At 47.7% G+C, this 19,248-nt stretch overlaps 2 protein-coding genes across 5 annotated transcripts; both read left to right on the forward strand.

Moving 5' to 3' along the window:
• The first annotated feature begins 641 nt into the window (after positions 1-641).
• On the forward strand, positions 642-19,154 carry abcd3a (ATP-binding cassette, sub-family D (ALD), member 3a). 4 transcript variants are annotated; one of them, XM_086305272.1, is made up of 23 exons: positions 642-813; positions 1,325-1,355; positions 1,445-1,543; positions 2,424-2,512; positions 3,735-3,804; positions 4,053-4,150; positions 4,582-4,705; positions 6,568-6,624; positions 7,378-7,520; positions 7,593-7,662; positions 7,845-7,914; positions 8,066-8,163; positions 9,735-9,826; positions 10,024-10,115; positions 10,193-10,259; positions 10,335-10,398; positions 10,621-10,698; positions 10,780-10,845; positions 11,214-11,303; positions 11,372-11,491; positions 15,966-16,070; positions 16,833-16,889; positions 17,677-19,154. In XM_086305272.1, exons 1-23 carry the CDS (start codon positions 707-709, stop codon positions 17,752-17,754), a joined length of 1,965 nt encoding a protein of 654 aa, XP_086161398.1. In that variant the 5' UTR covers positions 642-706; the 3' UTR covers positions 17,755-19,154. The 4 variants fall into 4 exon arrangements, with proteins under 4 accessions (XP_086161398.1, XP_086161397.1, XP_086161396.1 ...); XM_086305271.1 differs by lacking the exons at positions 642-813; positions 3,735-3,804 and adding an exon at positions 2,786-2,855 and having other exon boundaries at positions 815-1,355; XM_086305270.1 differs by lacking the exon at positions 642-813 and having other exon boundaries at positions 816-1,355.
• LOC147321352 (uncharacterized) lies at positions 11,585-15,847 on the forward strand (the record flags this gene model as incomplete). Its single annotated transcript, XM_086305225.1, has 3 exons — positions 11,585-12,121; positions 14,576-14,815; positions 15,722-15,847. Coding segments are annotated over 3 exons (903 nt in total), but the record flags the coding sequence as incomplete, so codon positions are not given.
• Positions 19,155-19,248: the final 94 nt, after the last annotated feature.

Genomic DNA, 19,248 nt, shown 5'->3' on the forward strand with positions numbered 1-19,248 from the left:
ACCTTCTCTAAAGACCAGGTTTTTATGGCTTTTAACCCCAAAACATGCTACGCCAAAAAGCAGTCCACCCACAGTCCCCCGGCACAGATTAGTAATACACTATTAGAGTAGTAATACACCAGTAAGTGCCAGGATGATTGTCCTGTTTTATACATCAAGGAAACCAAACAACCTCTGGCCAAGCACATGGCTTAAGGCAGAAGAGCTACCTCATTATCACCATCATTGATTATTATGTCTAAAGCTGGGTTACATCTTAAACTAATTGAGCTAATTTAAGTTAGAATTTAACTTCTATATAAAAAGAACTTTACAGGTACTTTAAAATGACTAAACCACAAAAACAACACATGCTATTGTAAAGTAAGTGCAGCTTTGATTTAATACTGCGTTCACATGCTTATTTTTTGCATAGACATTTAGACATGATGATTTGTTTTTTGTATGTACATTTATTCACTGACTGTTTTCATTCATTGTTACTGATCTCTTTGGCAGTTCATCCATTCCTATATGCATTTGTACTTGACGCGTCAAAGTAAAAATAGATAAATAATAATGATGATAATTTACTATTATTATTATTATTGCAGCCACAGGTAGGTGGCAGTAATGCATCTCTATAGTCGTTGTCAGCCGCCGATACAGAAGAAGAAGACTTCGTCCGAAAGACCGTGGAGCGCAGGCCGGTCGTTGTGTCCCAGTCATGGCGGGTTTCAGTAAATATCTGACAGCTAGGAACTCCTCCATAGCGGGCAGCATTTTGTTTGTGTTCGTGCTGCTGAAGCACAGGAAGCGGACCAAGTCAAACAGGTAAGCGGCTGCTGTGTGTCGCTCAGCAGCTGGTTGTCAGCGACAGTCATGCTACTGAGGAGCGGCTAGCAGCTGACAGGCGACCTGCCGCTGCTCGGCGCTCCCGAGGCTCCTTTCTAAGCAGGCACGTTTTCTGTGTGCTCTTCGGGGTCCTCTTGTTTCGGCATACATCCCAACACGAACAGAAATAACGTGTTCCCGACACACTGTCGCACAGCCAGAATTCTGTGGCTTGGTGTCTTCTACTGTTTCTTTCTCAGTAATGTCGTACTGTCAGCCAAAGTTGTGTGTGTAATCTAATAAGCTAGTGTGTAGTTATCTGTCAGCCACGACAGCAGTAACCCCGCTGGCAGGTGACGTGGTGAATGTTGTGGGAAAGAGGTCGCTCTGAGGCGGTGAAGGCTGAGGCTGTAGTCCCGTGTGTGAGTCCTGTAAACGGGCCTCATGCTACAGGATGGCAGCGGAGGCCACAGTTACCAGCGTGTTTATCGTTTAATGCCCTGTTTTTCAGAGGAAGCTCAGACCTGGTGCTGAACACGCAGGTATGTTGAAACACCCTGAGCGGAGTGTCCAAAGTCTACATAATACTTAGTTTGGTGCATTTAATTCTTGTCTGAACCTCTTCATGCAGAAGGATGGCAAAAAAGATCGCGCAGCTGTGGACAAAGTTTTCTTCCTCCGGATCCTCCGGATCCTCCGGGTCTTGGTGCCTCGCGTTTTCTGCATGGAGGTAAGAGTGGACTCGAACCAGCGACCGCCTGCACTCACTGCTCTCTTCATATAGGTGCTTTGGTTCGACTCCAGGCCAGTGGACAGTTCATCATGCCGGTGTAGACATGCTGCACATTTCTTCTGATCGCGGCCCTTACATGGATGTTGCGTTTGAAGGCTTCATGCATGGTGTACACACTGCATCCTTTATTCTAGAAACTAGCAGAAGAGCCAGTACAGACCCTCACATATCTGTAGGACCTCCCAGAATACAAAGCGTACGTGGCTCCGGAAAGTTCCGGATCAGCAGGTTGCTTTGGTTCGTGTCACAGTGAGGTTACTGTGTTCACATCATTGTCAGTGAAATGAACACAGCAGGTGTATGAATATGGTACTCTGACAGTAATGACCTGATGATAAGGTCGTAGTGATACCAGCTCTTCATCTTTGCTTCCTTCTGGTCAGCATTATGTTGAAGGCACCTGTTGCCAGTCCTCCCATTGAAACGTACTGGTGCCCGTGGTGTTCGATTGGCCGCTCTCTGACATTTTCATGGTTATTGGTATTAAATTGTGATTCTAGTTTTGTGACAGCCCTAATCACTGAGGCCTTTCACCTATTTGACCAGTGATGACTGGGCCAACCATAAACATTGAGTCTGGTAATGGTTGAAAGATACTGGGAAACAGTTTCCACAGCGTTGCTGTGATTGCAGCAGAGCCCTTTGACACAGAGACAATAACTCCACAAGTCAAGGTCGCCGCCACATGGCTGCTCCTGGTCTCGTCTTATCTCATCAGTTCATTAGATACGAGCAGAGTCAAAGGTAGGACCATAAACATCTGCAGTCTTTTACACACTAACCAGTCTGTGGGCGCTGTCTCCCCTCTCCTCCACAGGCTGGCTACCTGATGTTTATTGCTGCCATGCTGGTGGCCAGAACCTACTGTGACGTGTGGATGATCCAGAACGGGACCATGATCGAAAGGTCAGGCTTCAGTGTTTACGATGTTTCTTTGTGTTACAGGAGTAAATCAGACGACACAACAAAGATGAGACGGTGATAAATCACTAGAGTGGGGGGCGGGGCAGTGTGTGGTCGTAGCGTCGGCGATGTTGATGCCCTACCAGGCCGAAGCAGAGCAGGGGGCGTTCCCGGCTTTCTCTGCTGCTGCTCACACAATGAAAGTTTGAAAACGTAACGTGGATTCTGCTTTGCTGTCTTTACAGGAACTGATGACTGTGTTTTGGTTCTTCACAGTGGTATTATAAGCAGAGACAGCTGTGTGTTCAACACGCACTTTTGTTCCTACATGTCAGTCATACCAGGGGTAACTGTCAACAAGTGCTGTGTTAGAAGAAGCCATTAACATGGTAGCTCTAACATCTGCTTTGTGTGCGGTCTGTGAGGTACAACGCTGACCTGTGGTCGTCATGGGGACGTGTAACATCCTGGCACAGGTTCACTGGAATGCTGTTCAGTGTGTGCTCATTACTCCGGCCGCCGGCTCTGGATCAGCTGGCTCGACCTGCAGCTGGTCAGACGTGGCGTGTAGTATGAACTTGTTCTGCTTCAGAGACTGTGTGCGCCGTTTCAAGTGTCACATGACCCTGGCACACAAAGCGCTGCGTACGAGTGCTGCATCTTTGTAGGAGCAGTGAAAGGCGCTGCATTGTTGAGAAGCGCCTGAAGCTGAGTTTTTCAAACGCAGACTTGTTCTGTGTGCACTCTGCAAATGTCAGAAACCCAGGAGAGAGAGAGCTGGGCGGGACCCAGATGTGCTTTGATCCATGTCTTCACGGTGGAGACCGTCACGCTCTGATCCCGGAGTCGAAGCTGCTGGAGAGCAGACTGAACTACTGTTGATTATAGATTTGATATTGCTGCAGATGTTGAATTACGAGCACACACTGCACTTGGGTTTGGGCTGCCATATTTTGTTATTTTTCTGTGCGATTAGGTGGATCTGACAAATATTTGTAATGTATGTAACAAATGCAGTTTACACATGGCCCAGTGACGCCTCGGGCCTCTGTGCACAGCAGCTAATAACATGGAAATGCATAGATTGAGTAGTGTTCCAGTGTTGCTCCGTGTCAGGATCCACCGTCCTCTTTGTGTCACATCATAAATTGCACACAGCAAGCTTCAGTGTTTGTCTCTGACCTTGGCTTTGTTTGCTCATCTTTGTTCTTGTTGTGGTTTGCAGTGCAATTATTGGTCGTTCCACTAAAGATTTCAAGATCTGCTTGTTGAAGTTTATTGAATTCATGCCAATTGTAAGTGTGAACTCTGGAGTCCTGAGGTTTGTGACACCCACATCCCATCATCACACTAGCATGATCTGCTTGGCTAACTGTGTGACTGACTGCTTTTCATGGCACAGAAACTGGTGTAATTATCACACTGACATAAACTGAGCATGGCTGATTGTCTGTAGTTTGCATGGCTTTCATCACCTCGAGCTGTGTTCCTGCACGCTGTTCTCCTGGGAGCTTTCTTTGAATGTCTGACTGGCTGTTTCCAGATATCCTTGGTGAACAACTTCCTGAAGTTTGGTCTGAATGAGCTGAAGCTGAGGTTTCGTGAGAGGCTAACCCAGCATCTCTACAACCAGTACCTGCAGTAAGTACACCAGTGATGCTGTGCTCGTCGTGTGCAGAGGGTTTGACCTTCAGTGCATGTGAGACACTGACAGCAGCAGGGTTAGGCTGCTGTATTTAAACTTCAGTGAAACGAGTGGCTTTGTTTGCTAAATCTGGGGAGCAGATGTGAGACGGTGTCAGTCGGCTGTGGTGTTGAAGCCTCTGTGTGCCTGTGGTCACTGAACACCTGGAGCATGTTGTTCAAATGCATGTAAGCCAGGCCTGTGTGGCTGCAGCGTTCTCTTGTTTGCTACTATCAGCTCGGCACTACTGAACTTTGACCCTGCAGATGTAACTGAGGAGAGCCAAAGCAAACAGCGTCAGCCTCTCTTCCATCACAGGGACTCTGACCCGACTCGTAGTGATTAGAGCTGTTGTGTGATTGCTGCACTCTGTTTCCTGCTTCTTCAGAGGTTACACTTACTACAAAATGGGAAACTTGGACAACCGTGTAGCCAACGCAGACCAGCTGCTGACACAGGATGTGGAGAAGTTCTGCAACAGTGTGGTGGATCTGTACTCCAACGTCAGCAAGGTACTCCCATACATGTTAATGATCAATCAGCTGCACTCCCCCATCATGCAGGTGTAATTCGGCCACAGTGGGATGTAAATCCACTGTACACATCAGAGTATCATCACCCCGTGGGGCGGGTGGATGGAGAGCAAGGTGACACCGTAGAGTCAAACTGATATCATGGATATATGTAGTAAAAACCTCTGACTGCAATAATTTAACAAGATCGTCGCCTGGGCTTTGAAATGGATAGCAGAGGTGTGGTTACCAGGAGGCTGAGGGTGCAGTGGTGGGAGGACTGGGCCACATCACACCGTTCACTGTGATACCAGTATAATGTGCAGAGCTGGCTGAGTTTCTGTCCGTCACATAGGCACCGAAGCACTTTTTTTTTTGTAGAACATGCAAGCGGCCGTCGTTATTACCGTCTTTTTCACAAAAGAAGCCACACTTAAAATCAATCCTTTGATTTTCTCAAAAATCGACAGCGCGCCTTATGTATGAATTCTGGTTGTGCTTACTGACCTCAAACCGATTTTATGTCCACGGCGCTCATGTCAAAATGTTTCAGTACAACTTTGCTAAGCTACGAAGCCGCAGACTGGAGCCTGGTGGAGTGATGCGCACTGTGATACGCACTGTGATGCGCACTGTGATACGCTTCAACATAATATTACAGTATTGTGTGCATAAGGAGCCCAAATGGCATGAAGTGGATTTTAAAGTCCATCAGTGGCGCAGTCGATCATGAGAACAGAGCAGCTGTGAGAGAATTCAACATTAATGAATCGATGGTACGAAGTGCAGGAAGCAAGAAGAACGAGTCGAGTTTGGTTTTCTTATAATCCCAAAAAAGACATGTTTGACTTATTTATTGGGCACACTGCAAAGCAGCTCTTTAGCTAGTGTGGATATACATGCTGAGGATATGTCGGCCAGTTTCCACTGGAAATGCCTTTTGGTTAAGCTGTTGCATTGTTGTACAGCTGCACATAAAACAGCTGCTTGTTCAAGTGAAAAAGTATTTTGTCTCGCGCCAGTTATATCGTTATCGCACATTTTCTTTTTTTTTTCTTTTTTTTTTCTTTTTTTTTATAAATGACATCAGAAACAGCAGTATGCGACATTACGTGATGGCAGAGCTTCAGTTCATCCTTTGTCATTTTTTTTTTTTTTTTTTTTTTTTTTTTAATAAATAGGACAGGGGGAATGAATGAGAGAGAGAGGGGGAGAGAAAGAAAGAAAACCAAAGAGGAGAAGAGACGGTGAGAAGGGGGGGGAGGAGAGAGAAGAAAAAAAAAAAAAAGAACTCCTGGGTCACCTGTATGGAGAAAAAAACAAACAAACAAACAAACAAAAAAAACAAACAGAGGAGACAGCAAACAACAAAGAGCAACATAATAATAGAGAAAACAAAGCACCATCACAATAAACTAGCTAGTCATAGATATCAATATTTACTAAATAATAAACGATATTGTGCAGCACGCAAGATAGACAGCGCACAGTGTGCTTTGAGGCAGCAGCCAAGAAAGCTTTAGTCCGCGTCTGTGAATACCCATGTGTGCATACCTGTGTGGATCAGCATGCTTGCATTCCAAAGGTTTCTCCATGTAATGATCTGCTAGGGAGTGTGGGGGGGCCACAGCAGTTATCGCACATTTTCAAATATATGGTGATAAATATTTTTGGCCATATTGCCCTGCCCCAGTGGTGGGGCCGCCCTCTACCACGTGGGCGGGGCTTTCTGTGCGGGACGTGTTTGCGTCTGTAGCTACAGCTGTTCACTTTCTGTTTGGTGTCTCTGCAGCAGCTCTGGACTCGTGAGGCCTGCTGTGGCGTTTCCCTGTGTCTAACTCTTTCCTGTTTGTGTCCTGCAGCCTCTGTTAGATATTGGCCTGTACATCTTCAAACTGACAAGTGCCATCGGTGCCCAGGTAAGCAAGTTTCCAAGAAATGTCTTTATTTTGGGATGGAACGAGTACAATGATTCCTGTTGGTTCTCAGGTCTGTGTGATCAGCACTGTCAGCTGTAGGCTTGTCTGGGCTGGTTGTAGCAGGACTCCTGAGTCAGCAGAAATCACCTTCCTCCTCATCATGAAACGCTTCCTGTCTTTCCCTCTGCTACAAATCACCCTGACATCTGCATCTCCTCCATCTAGCTGTCCAACAAGAGGAGAGCTGCTGCTTGAAGCCCTCTGTGTACATGTGTGCTCACACAGCTTTCTTCCACAGTATGACTGTTGTGCGTTACCACAGCTCCCATTGTGTGCTTCCACAAAGACATGCTTCTGGCCTTCCCTTCTTTAGGCGTCTGTCAGTGTGCATGTTTCTTTAATTTGTGCGTTGGAGGACAGAGCTTGGTCCAAAGCCTGCGATGGCTGAAGGTCGGTGGGTCGATCGCTGTCTGGTCCAACATAAACACCTAAAGTTCTCCTTCTGAACTCAAACAATCCCGAGGTTGTGCTACTGTGTTGTACCAGAATAAACGTGTCTAACCAGAGTTCAGGTGGCCTCCAATAGTACTGAAGTATTTCTACTCAATCAAAGGACTGTCGAAGTCGTTTTTGACCAGGATATTTCCTCCAGTGAGGGTCCACCTCCTTACATCTGTTACGTCTTCTCATTGTTTGCCGCGGGCACATCTTAAGCTCAGGTGTGCTGCTGTCTCTGTATTCATCATCACCTAGGGTCCAGCCAGCATGATGGTCTACCTGCTGATCTCAGGGCTGTTCCTGACCAGATTAAGGAGGCCAGTAGGCAAGATGACCGTGACTGAGCAGCGTTACGAGGGCGAGTACCGCTACGTGAACTCTCGCCTCATCACCAACAGGTAAGCCTGTCAGCCACTCGTCTGTTACTGTGCAGGCCTGGCGTGTTTGTTAACGATGCATCTTCTCATCAGTGAGGAGATTGCCTTCTACAATGGGAACAAGAGGGAAAAACAGACCATTCATAGCGTTTTCCAGAAACTGGTGAGTAGCCCTGGGTTACCCAGGCTGAGGGACTGTGCTTGACCTCAGTAAGTACTCATGTAGAGAAACTTAGAAGATGCAAACATTTTGCTTTTGAAGGATGAAACCAGTAAAGCAGGAGAAATGTCCAGTTCCTGGTAACTAGAGTGAATATGGGAGTGTAATCCAGACTGTCCTTCCAGGTGGACCACCTGCATGACTTCATCTTCTTCCGGTTCTCTATGGGTGTCGTGGACAGTATAATTGCTAAGTGTAAGTAGCTGTTTTGCTGACGTGCTCCTCGTCCAGTCCTCCACCGAGCATCAGTAACAGCCTGTAACTGATAGAATGAAGCCATTTTCATCACGTTCACCCCAACAACATAAAGCGTCGTCCTGTGTGTGCACGTGCTGTTCCTTTGCAGATCTGGCCACCGTGGTGGGATATCTGGTGGTTAGCCGGCCGTTCCTGAACCTTTCCCATCCACGGCACACACACAGCACACACTCGGAGCTGCTGGAGGTGAGCGGAGCTGTACTGTAACTTAACACGCGTCTGAAAGAGTACTTTATAAATCCTGACATTTGTTAAAGCCGCGATGATCTAGATTACAAATGTAATAATGAACTGTAGCTTCTGTCAGCATCGCTAGAACAACCTTGACTTTGTCCTCTGATAGCACTGTGGCAGCAGGAGGTACAGTCTGAGGTGTAACCTGGCAGCATCAGACGGGACGAACAGGTGTTACGTTGAGTTTGGGTCAGGTGATCGTGGGATTGTGGCATTAACGGGGAGAGGGGGGCTCAAAAGAGACTTTTCTTTCTTATTCTCATTTAAAATGTCTCGCTTTTATTAAATAATTATCTGAATCTTACAAAGTGGTGATCGGATTAAATGTATAGAAGTCCATTACTGTATATAGGAACTATTACGTCTAATATACTCTAGTAAGCTACAGTACTTTGGGAACCATCTGTGCAGTTCTGTTGAAGAACGATGTTGAATCCACAGATATTGTAGAAAAATTGATTTCTGTGCTTTGGTTTTACATGTGCATTAAATTAAAGTTGATTATGTCGATTAAGCATTGTGAGGTGGACGGTGGTTACCTAATATTGTTGCTATAAGTTGGCGACCCTGTTAGTTAGTTTAATATTTCTGCTAAGTACTCTTTAAAATACCAGAATAGGGAGGATGGTGCAGGTTTAACTTTATTAGATTGATCAGTGTTGCTGAACTATAAGATGTTTTGGCTGCAGTGTATTCTGTGTATAACAGAATAGCTTCAGTCTCTTGTTTTTAAAAACTTGAGTATGAACTTATACAAAATGCAGCAAGATATTTATAAAAAAGACACTATATCAGATTAATTTAGGTATCGGCAGATATCCAAATTTGTGGTATCGGACATAAAAAGTGTTCTGGTGCCATGTGTAGTGTGGCACTGCAGACCTGTGGCTTTCTATTCAATGGTAAGGATGCGTTTCAGGTCATTATGTAACAAACAGGAAAGTAAAGTAAACACTTCTGTGCAATATGTGTGATGCATTACACTTTAGAGCACCAACTCTAACACTGATCACAGCAAAGAGGGGACATGCAGCATGCAATTATATTGCACACTATGCTGCGATGCTGTTGACTCTCAGAGCGGAGTTATATATGGATCATGGAATGGGAATTCCCACTGGTGTGTCCAGCCTCCTGTGGCAACAGTGGAGTATCTGGAGGATGAAGTGTTGCCTTTAAATGGCTCCGTGCTTCAGTCTATCTGCTGCCAGGCTCCGCCTCCAACTATCCGGGAGCTCCGTGCCGACTGATTCCAGATCTGTGAAAGGGTCCATGATTGATTTGATTTTTCAGGGTGTCTGTGAACTCGGATTCTGTCCTGATCATTTTCATGTCTGTCCAACGATGTGGCGTCCCTTCAGTCCTCATGTTAGACGTCCAGCATAATTAGTTTTCACACATAGATTTAATGCTTTATTAACTGTATGTTTATGCTGCAGTCGGGACGTGCAGCAGGAGCGCAGCTTTAACAAACTGCTGTAGTAATGTTTGGGCTTTGAGGTTTGACTGATTGCTGTTCGTAGGACTACTACCAGAGCGGCAGGATGCTGCTGAGAATGTCCCAGGCCCTGGGCAGGATTGTTCTGGCTGGCCGGGAGATGAGCCGGCTCTCAGGGTGAGTGTGCAGAAGGGGGAGCTGTGCTTTGAGCCAATATTTCCTTAGAGCTTAGATTTGACTGCTCATCTTTAAATGGATAATAATGTCCTACAGCACTGGCATGATGAGCGCTGGCTGTCTGGGTTGTGTAGTGTGTTTCCAAACACAGCTGGTGTGCTGTTCACTGAGGATGTGTTGAATTGTGCCCCCGACAGGTTCACGGCTCGTATCGTTGAACTGATGAAGGTGCTCAAGGACCTTAATGCTGGCAAATACGAGCGCACCATGGTGTCCCAGCAGGAGAAGGGTACGCATGAGTCCTGATGTACTGTGAAGTGGATTTGCGACAGCTGCCATCATCATTTGTTTTTCCGCTGTGTTTAGAAGCAGATGCTGCAGAGAAACTGGTCCCGGGCAGTGGTCAAATTATTAACAAAGACAACCTCATCAAGTATGTGCTGCTTGTGTGGTTTCACTTTGTGCTTTAGTGCGATATCGAGTGTGATTTATGTTTTCCTCTCTGCAGATTTGAGAATACTCCCCTAGCAACACCCAATGGAGACATCCTGATCAGAAATCTTACGTTTGAAGTAAAGTGTGCATGCATTACCTCATCTCCATCGAGTACTACGACATGTTTTAGGATCAAATACTTATTTCACTCAGTGGTGTGCTGACACAGTTCAAACTTTTCGTGGCTGCATGTATGTGTGATGCTGTCTACCTGAGATCAGCCGGGGCTCAGATAGCTTTGTCCCTGTGTCTGATGTTCAATGGGACGTTGTGTAGATGCTGTTCTCTCTTTTCTGAAGGTGAAGTCTGGCACTAATGTTCTTGTGTGTGGACCCAACGGCTGTGGGAAGAGCTCCCTGTTCAGGGTGCTGGGAGAGGTAGGGCTGCACCATCAGTAATCAGTTTCATCTCAAGCTGGTTTTACTTTTATGATGTGGATTTATTTGGTTGTGTTTTAGCTGTGGCCTCTGTTTGGTGGGCATCTGACAAAACCTGAGAGGGGGAAGCTTTTCTACGTCCCACAGGTGAGTCTTCAGGAGGCGATGTGTGAGCTTTACTTTAACTCTGATGCAGTTTGAGGAAGATGGTCTCTAAAAATGAGACGGGATAAAACACAACACTGTCAGAGTTTATTTATAGACTACTCCAGAGTCTCACTGGCTTCCTGCACTTTTCACAACCTCCCTGTTCACCAGGAGCATGCTAGTGTGTTAAAGCCTCCTGTGTGTAAACACAGGTCTGAGCGATTCTTCAGTAGATGCTCATTTCATGCCCAAATATTGTTTGGAGTGTAGGTCTCTGCGGAGATGTTACCCACAACACGTTTAAGGGTCAGCTTGGAAAGCACAGCATTAATGCATCCCTTCACAAGTCCTCCTCTGTTTCTGTCCAGAGACCCTACATGACTCTGGGTTCTCTGAGGGACCAAGTCATTTACCCCGACACCCATGAAGAACAAAAAAGGAAAGGCATCTCTGATCAGGTACGACACTGCAGATTTCCTCCACACTGCCACTGTGTATGTGTGTATGACTCTATATTTGTGTACAGGTGCTGAAGGAATACCTGGATAATGTTCAGCTGGGTCACATCCTGGACCGGGAGGGCAGCTGGGATACTGTCCAGGACTGGATGGACGTTCTCAGTGGAGGGGAAAAACAGAGGATGGCTGTAAGGACTCAGTTGTACCTCTCCACATGCTGAAAAGCACACACCAGCCATTGGTTTGCATATTTATGCTGAACAGCCATAAACATGTGTTAAACTCTTCAGGCCTCCACTGTCACCTCCACTGTCACCTCCACTACTGTCAACTCTACTGTCACCTCCACTGACACCTCTACTGTCACCTCTACTGTCACCTCTACTGACACCTCTACTGACACCTCTACTTTCACCTCCACTGTCACCTCCACTGTCACCTCTACTGTCACCTCTACTGTCACCTCCACTGTCACCTCCACTACTGTCAACTCCACTGTCACCTCCACTACTGTCAACTCTACTGTCACCTCCACTGACACCTCTACTGTCACCTCTACTGTCACCTCTACTGACACCTCTACTGACACCTCTACTTTCACCTCCACTGTCACCTCCACTGTCACCTCCACTGTCACCTCCACTACTGTCAACTCCACTGTCACCTCCACTGTCACCTCCACTGTCACCTCCACTACTGTCAACTCTACTGTCACCTCCACTGACACCTCCACTGACCCCTCCACTGTCACCTCTACTGACACCTCTACTGACACCTCCACTGTCACCTCTACTGACACCTCTACTGACACGTCCACTGTCACCTCCACTGACACCTCTACTGACACCTCCACTGTCACCTCCACTGTCACCTCCACTGACACCTCCACTGTCACCTCCACTGACACCTCCACTGTCACCTCCACTGACACCTCCACTGACACCTCCACTGTCACCTCTACTGACACCTCTACTGACACCTCCACTGACACCTCTACTGTCACCTCTACTGTCACCTCTACTGTCACCTCTACTGACACCTCTACTTTCACCTCCACTGTCACCTCTACTGTCACCTCCACTGTCACCTCCACTGTCACCTCCACTGTCACCTCCACTGTCACCTCCACTACTGTCAACTCTACTGTCACCTCCACTGTCACCTCCACTACTGTCAACTCTACTGTCACCTCCACTGTCACCTCCACTGACACCTCTACTGACACCTCTACTGACACCTCCACTGTCACCTCTACTGACACCTCTACTGACACCTCCACTGTCACCTCCACTGTCACCTCCACTGACACCTCCACTGTCACCTCCACTGACACCTCCACTGACACCTCTACTGACACCTCCACTGTCACCTCCATTGTCACCTCCACTGTCACCTCCACTGTCACCTCCACTGACACCTCTACTGTCACCTCCACTGTCACCTCCACTGACACCTCTACTGACACCTCTACTGTCACCTCCACTGTCACCTCTACTGACACCTCTACTGACACCTCCACTGTCACCTCCACTGTCACCTCCACTGTCACCTCCACTGACACCTCCACTGACACCTCTACTGACACCTCTACTGACACCTCCACTGACACCTCCACTGTCACCTCCACTGACACCTCTACTGACACCTCCACTGACACCTCCACTGACACCTCTACTGACACCTCTACTGACACCTCCACTGTCACCTCCACTGTCACCTCTACTGACACCTCCACTGTCACCTCTACTGACACCTCCACTGACACCTCTACTGACACCTCCACTGTCACCTCCATTGTCACCTCCACTGTCACCTCCACTGTCACCTCCACTGACACCTCTACTGACACCTCCACTGTCACCTCCACTGACACCTCCACTGACACCTCTACTGACACCTCCACTGTCACCTCCACTGTCACCTCCACTGTCACCTCCACTGTCACCTCTACTGACACCTCTACTGACACCTCTACTGACACCTCCACTGTCACCTCCACTGTCACCTCCACTGTCACCTCCACTGTCACCTCCACTGTCACCTCTACTGACACCTCTACTGTCACCTCCACTGTCACCTCCACTGTCACCTCCACTGTCACCTCCACTGACACCTCCACTGACACCTCTACTGACACCTCCACTGTCACCTCCACTGTCACCTCCACTGACACCTCTACTGACACCTCTACTGACACCTCCACTGACACCTCTACTGACACCTCCACTGTCACCTCTACTGACACCTCTACTGACACCTCCACTGTCACCTCTACTGACACCTCTACTGACACCTCTACTGACACCTCTACTGACACCTCCACTGTCACCTCTACTGACACCTCTACTGACACCTCCACTGTCACCTCTACTGACACCTCTACTGACACCTCTACTGACACCTCCACTGTCACCTCCACTGTCACCTCCACTGACACCTCTACTGACACCTCTACTGACACCTCTACTGACACCTCCACTGTCACCTCCACTGTCACCTCCACTGACACCTCCACTGACACCTCTACTGACACCTCCACTGTCACCTCCACTGACACCTCCACTGACACCTCTACTGACACCTCCATTGTCACCTCCACTGTCACCTCCACTGACACCTCTACTGACACCTCCACTGACACCTCTACTGACACCTCCACTGACACCTCTACTGACACCTCCATTGTCACCTCCACTGTCACCTCCACTGTCACCTCTACTGACACCTCCACTGACACCTCCACTGACACCTCTACTGACACCTCCACTGACACCTCTACTGACACCTCCACTGTCACCTCCACTGTCACCTCCACTGACACCTCTACTGACACCTCCACTGACACCTCTACTGACACCTCCACTGACACCTCTACTGACACCTCCACTGTCACCTCCACTGTCACCTCCACTGTCACCTCTACTGACACCTCCACTGACACCTCCACTGTCACCTCTACTGTCACCTCTACTGTCACCTCCACTGTCACCTCCACTGTCACCTCCACTGTCACCTCTACTGTCACCTCCACTGACACCTCCACTGACACCTCTACTGACACCTCCACTGACACCTCTACTGACACCTCCATTGTCACCTCCACTGTCACCTCCACTGACACCTCTACTGACACCTCCACTGACACCTCTACTGACACCTCCACTGACACCTCTACTGACACCTCCATTGTCACCTCCACTGTCACCTCCACTGTCACCTCTACTGACACCTCCACTGACACCTCCACTGTCACCTCTACTGTCACCTCCACTGTCACCTCCACTGTCACCTCCACTGTCACCTCTACTGTCACCTCCACTGACACCTCCACTGTCACCTCCACTGTCACCTCCACTGTCACCTCCACTGTCACCTCTACTGACACCTCTACTGTCACCTCTACTGTCACCTCTACTGTCACCTCTACTGACACCTCCACTGTCACCTCCACTGACACCTCCACTGTCACCTCTACTGACACCTCTACTGTCACCTCTACTGTCACCTCCACTGTCACCTCCACTGACACCTCTACTGTCACCTCCACTGTCACCTCTACTGTCACCTCTACTGACACCTCCACTGACACCTCCACTGTCACCTCCACTGTCACCTCTACTGTCACCTCTACTGTCACCTCTACTGACACCTCTACTGTCACCTCTACTGTCACCTCCACTGTCACCTCCACTGACACCTCTACTGTCACCTCCACTGTCACCTCTACTGTCACCTCTACTGACACCTCCACTGACACCTCCACTGTCACCTCCACTGTCACCTCTACTGTCACCTCTACTGTCACCTCCACTGACACCTCCACTGTCACCTCCACTGTCACCTCCACTGACACCTCTACTGACACCTCCACTGTCACCTCCACTGACACCTCCACTGTCACCTCCACTGACACCTCCACTGTCACCTCCACTGACACCTCTACTGACACCTCCACTGACACCTCCACTGTCACCTCCACTGTCACCTCCACTGACACCTCCACTGTCACCTCCACTGACACCTCTACTGACACCTCTACTGACACCTCCACTGTCACCTCCACTGTCACCTCCACTGTCACCTCTACTGACACCTCTACTGACACCTCTACTGTCACCTCTACTGTCACCTCCACTGACACCTCTACTGACACCTCCACTGACACCTCTACTGACACCTCCACTGTCACCTCCACTGTCACCTCCACTGTCACCTCTACTGACACCTCCACTGACACCTCCACTGTCACCTCCACTGACACCTCCACTGACACCTCCACTGTCACCTCCACTGTCACCTCTACTGACACCTCCACTGACACCTCTACTGACACCTCTACTGTCACCTCTACTGTCACCTCTACTGTCACCTCCACTGTCACCTCCACTGTCGCTCCTTTGTTTTTCTGGCCCAACCAGTCATGGTTTGGCAGATGCATGAAGTTTGGGCTTTCACCCTCTGCGGGGTCGGGCCTGCGGGGGATGAAAGCCCTTCTCTGCTTGCTAACAGACACATTTGAAGGAGCGCTTTATTCTCACACCTAAACCGGCAGTGTGATGCAGGAGTTGCCCTGTGGCTGTGGATTTGAGTATCATTTTCAGTCAACTGGTCAACTTTTGGAACAGCAGTGACTGACTTACCTAACACATCTATTTCATGTAGATGGCCAGACTGTTCTACCACAAGCCCCAGTTTGCGATCCTGGATGAGTGCACCAGTGCAGTGAGTGTGGATGTTGAGGATTACATCTACACCCATTGCAGGACGGTATGTCTTTGCATATACATAAATATAGCACATGAGCACATTCGTTTACGTCTGGGCCCACATTTGTTGGGGGGGCTCTGCTGAACTGGGGCCAGTTAGAGAGTGACTAAATTATGTGAACCTGCTCACTGGCACGACTCCTCCCGTCCAGTTTAATCATTTCTTCATTCAGTCATATCAAAGTGCATCTTGGAATTCATTGGTTTCTAGAAGTTTCCCTGTTTACAGACACTGAACAGTTAAATGTTAGTTTGACTTCTCAGTGATGTCAGGGACTGACCTTGATCTGAATTCATTGCTTTCAGAATAGCATCTGTCCAGCGCCCTCCTTTAACTGTTGTCAGTCTAAACTGAAGCTGTCAAGTCACTGAATCCAGATCAACCTCAGAGGGCTCAGCCAGTCCTGAGCATGCAGCTTCTACTACTAACTAAACTCAGACTGCTGCTATCAGCTTTGAAGAAAGAGCAACAAAACTGAGGTGTTGGTCAAAAAGCTGAAAAGTCAGAAGCGTTAGTTAATCAGCCACCACACAGCTCACTGGCTGCTACCCAACAAGGCTCTCTGGCACTAGAGCTCACCTTTCTCTGGCCTGAAGTACCTTTAAACTCTGATGGGGGTCAGCTGTGTGAACAGGTCCATTTGGAAGGAGGCCCTGCTGGGGCCGTAACACACTATGAACTTTTGCAGCAGGGTTGGAGATGATGTGGCGAAATCTCACCATGGTGTTCTTTAAAACGGGGGTTTGTTTTTTATCTCAACAGGTGGGCATCACCTTGTTCACTGTGTCTCACAGGAAATCCCTGTGGAAACATCATGAGGTAGGACTGGATGTTCTTATGATTCAAAGTGCAGATCCTGTCATTGTGTCAGCGCTCGGCTTCATTGTTGAGGCTGAGCAGACCACTCATAGTGCAGATTTGGGAGCAGTGAGTCTGTGCATAGTTCAGACTAACACGTCTGTAACGTTCAGTGATTAAGGCTTCAAACAAACTGTATTCAGGGTGGTTTGTTGTTTCAGGGGCACCAAAGCTTCCCCCCTCATCTACTCACTATGATTAGAAGCAGAGTCATTACGATGTCCAGTGTTGATAAACTGTACAGTATGTGATGTGCCACACACTGTGTAATGTTGGCCGCTGAGTCTCTTGATCTTATTGGTCGCGATCATGAAGAGAGGAATCCTATTGGTTGAAGCTGTGCTCGGATCCATGCTGTCACCGCTATGCTAACGTCAGTGAAACGGTCAATGCTACGACGTGCTGGTGCTTTTATGACTGAGCTTATCCTGAGCCTCCTTGATGTCTCATTGGATTACTGCTCATTAGTTTGTGCAGTATAGTCAACCAATGACAACAAAGTCTTTGTGTCACTGTAGAGTAACCTGTGAATAGTGACGGACCTCCCAGGTCTTCTTCATGTGTGTACAGAAACATGTTGATCTTGGTGCTTACTGTTACCTAACCATCTGACACGTGGTTACATTTGTAACTGGTCTCTTTGCTGTTGTAAACGACATCTTTGTATTGGTAAATGTGTTTTAACCCACTGGTCTCTTTATTTCTCTCCTTCCCACACTCACTCTGTGTTTCTGGATCTGTCCTGTAGTATTATCTGCACATGGATGGACGAGGAAACTACGAGTTCAAGCCCATCACAGAGGAAACAGTCGAGTTTGGTTCATAACTACCAGCTGCTGACACTGGCGCAGACTTCCTGTTGATTTAGAAACCCGTCCTGTGTTCTTTCTGTTTAGTGTTTTTGTTTGGTGGGTGGGTTGCACTCGTGGCAGCAGTTCAAACTACGCACTGTTAAATCCTTATCACTGTTGTCCTGTCGAAACAATAATTTGTTCACTGCCAAACGTCTGTTTCCGGCCTTTAGGCTATTTCACACTAAGAAGTAGACTCATGCTACTGTGTCACCACTGCAGTCATGGATCATAACAGTACCAGGTTTGCTTGTAATGAGGAGCAGGAGCTGTTCTTCATGTGAGTGTGATGCTGCCTACATGTGTCTGTCTGGGAGCTTCTGACTGAAGATGAGAGTTGACCGTTGGACGGTCCTTCACTCGTAATTAATGTTTTAATGAGCTCATTTATGGAAGCAGTTGTGAGGAGGCGAATCCTGTGGCATCACAAACACATCACACAGGACATCTCGCCTTGTTGCAACCACTCACATTTCTCACTCTGGGTCCGCCTCGCTCTCGGCTAACCTTTAGCTAAACTTGGTTCAGATTCACAATGACGGCTTATTTGTTTTTGTTTGTTGTTTTCAATTGTGGTACCAGGGGGACATCTGGCACTCCACCTACAGGTGACGACGCCAGCAAGCATTTCAACTTTCACATGTAGCTGTGGGTCATAACGAATCCCTGTGGGGGAGTTTGTGGGGAGGGACCCCTTATCTGATGGCATAAATGTGCTTGCTGCTTCTGTCATTACTGGCTGTTTCCCCTCCTCTCAAAGCCGAAGGATAAAGGCCGTCTAAATGTGTCATGGAGTTAAAACAAGTTTGCTCGATGACTTTTTCTCTGGCTGTGGGACAAAGTTATCGAGGCCTGTGGTTGTTTCTTGTTAAACACATAAGTACTGTCACAGACGGCAGCCTGTAGTTTTCCAGAACTTTGCTCTTGTTTATAAAGCTGGTCTGAATATCTTGACTGTGTGATCGGACAAACAAACAGTGGAGAGATGGAGAAGCAGAATGCAGCTCGTTAAGCTCAGTGCAGCGTTTTTATGAAAAACTGTTGGTAACGGCACGAGCTGTGTTTCTGGAGTTCAGTCATTTGAACCTGGTGGTTGTCAAGCTGCACCTTCTCCTGTTTTTGATCAGTGATGATAAAACTGGTCCACACTTAAACACCAAATCATGACTTTGAGCATTTCCCTTCCCGATGTGTCATTACTAATTTCCATGAATGAAATGTAGATTCTGTGGGTGGTGGGACTGTGTTTGTCTTGGGGGTTTGTACCTTATACTAATGTTTTAAAAATGTAAAGGGGAGCCTTAACTGTGTTGGTATTTTCTATAATTAATGTTATCTCACCTCAGATTAATGAAATAAAGAGTTGTAGAAACGATTTTTGTGTCTGTGCATCCACAGAGAGATGGATTTGTAACGTTTTAGAACAGCCCAACGTTTCCAGTTATTCGTTTAACGAATGAAATGGTGCA

Source organism: Aulonocara sp. 'chitande type north' Nkhata Bay, linkage group LG9, assembly GCF_057382095.1.
Source record: "Aulonocara sp. 'chitande type north' Nkhata Bay isolate Kocher_YH1m ecotype deep benthic linkage group LG9, A_spYH_male_GT1.1, whole genome shotgun sequence".
Lineage (NCBI taxonomy): Eukaryota > Metazoa > Chordata > Actinopteri > Cichliformes > Cichlidae > Aulonocara > Aulonocara sp. 'chitande type north' Nkhata Bay.

Excerpts from the sequence above, each read along its gene's own strand:
- abcd3a (XM_086305271.1), top strand. The coding sequence starts at position 1,179 with ATGTTGTGGGAAAGAGGTCGCTCTGAGGCGGTGAAGGCTGAGGCTGTA. Across the intron at positions 10,846-11,213 it reads AGCTTTTCTACGTCCCACAG|AGACCCTACATGACTCTGGG; the intron begins GTGAGTCTTCAG and ends GTTTCTGTCCAG. Across the intron at positions 16,071-16,832 it reads TCTACACCCATTGCAGGACG|GTGGGCATCACCTTGTTCAC; the intron begins GTATGTCTTTGC and ends TTATCTCAACAG.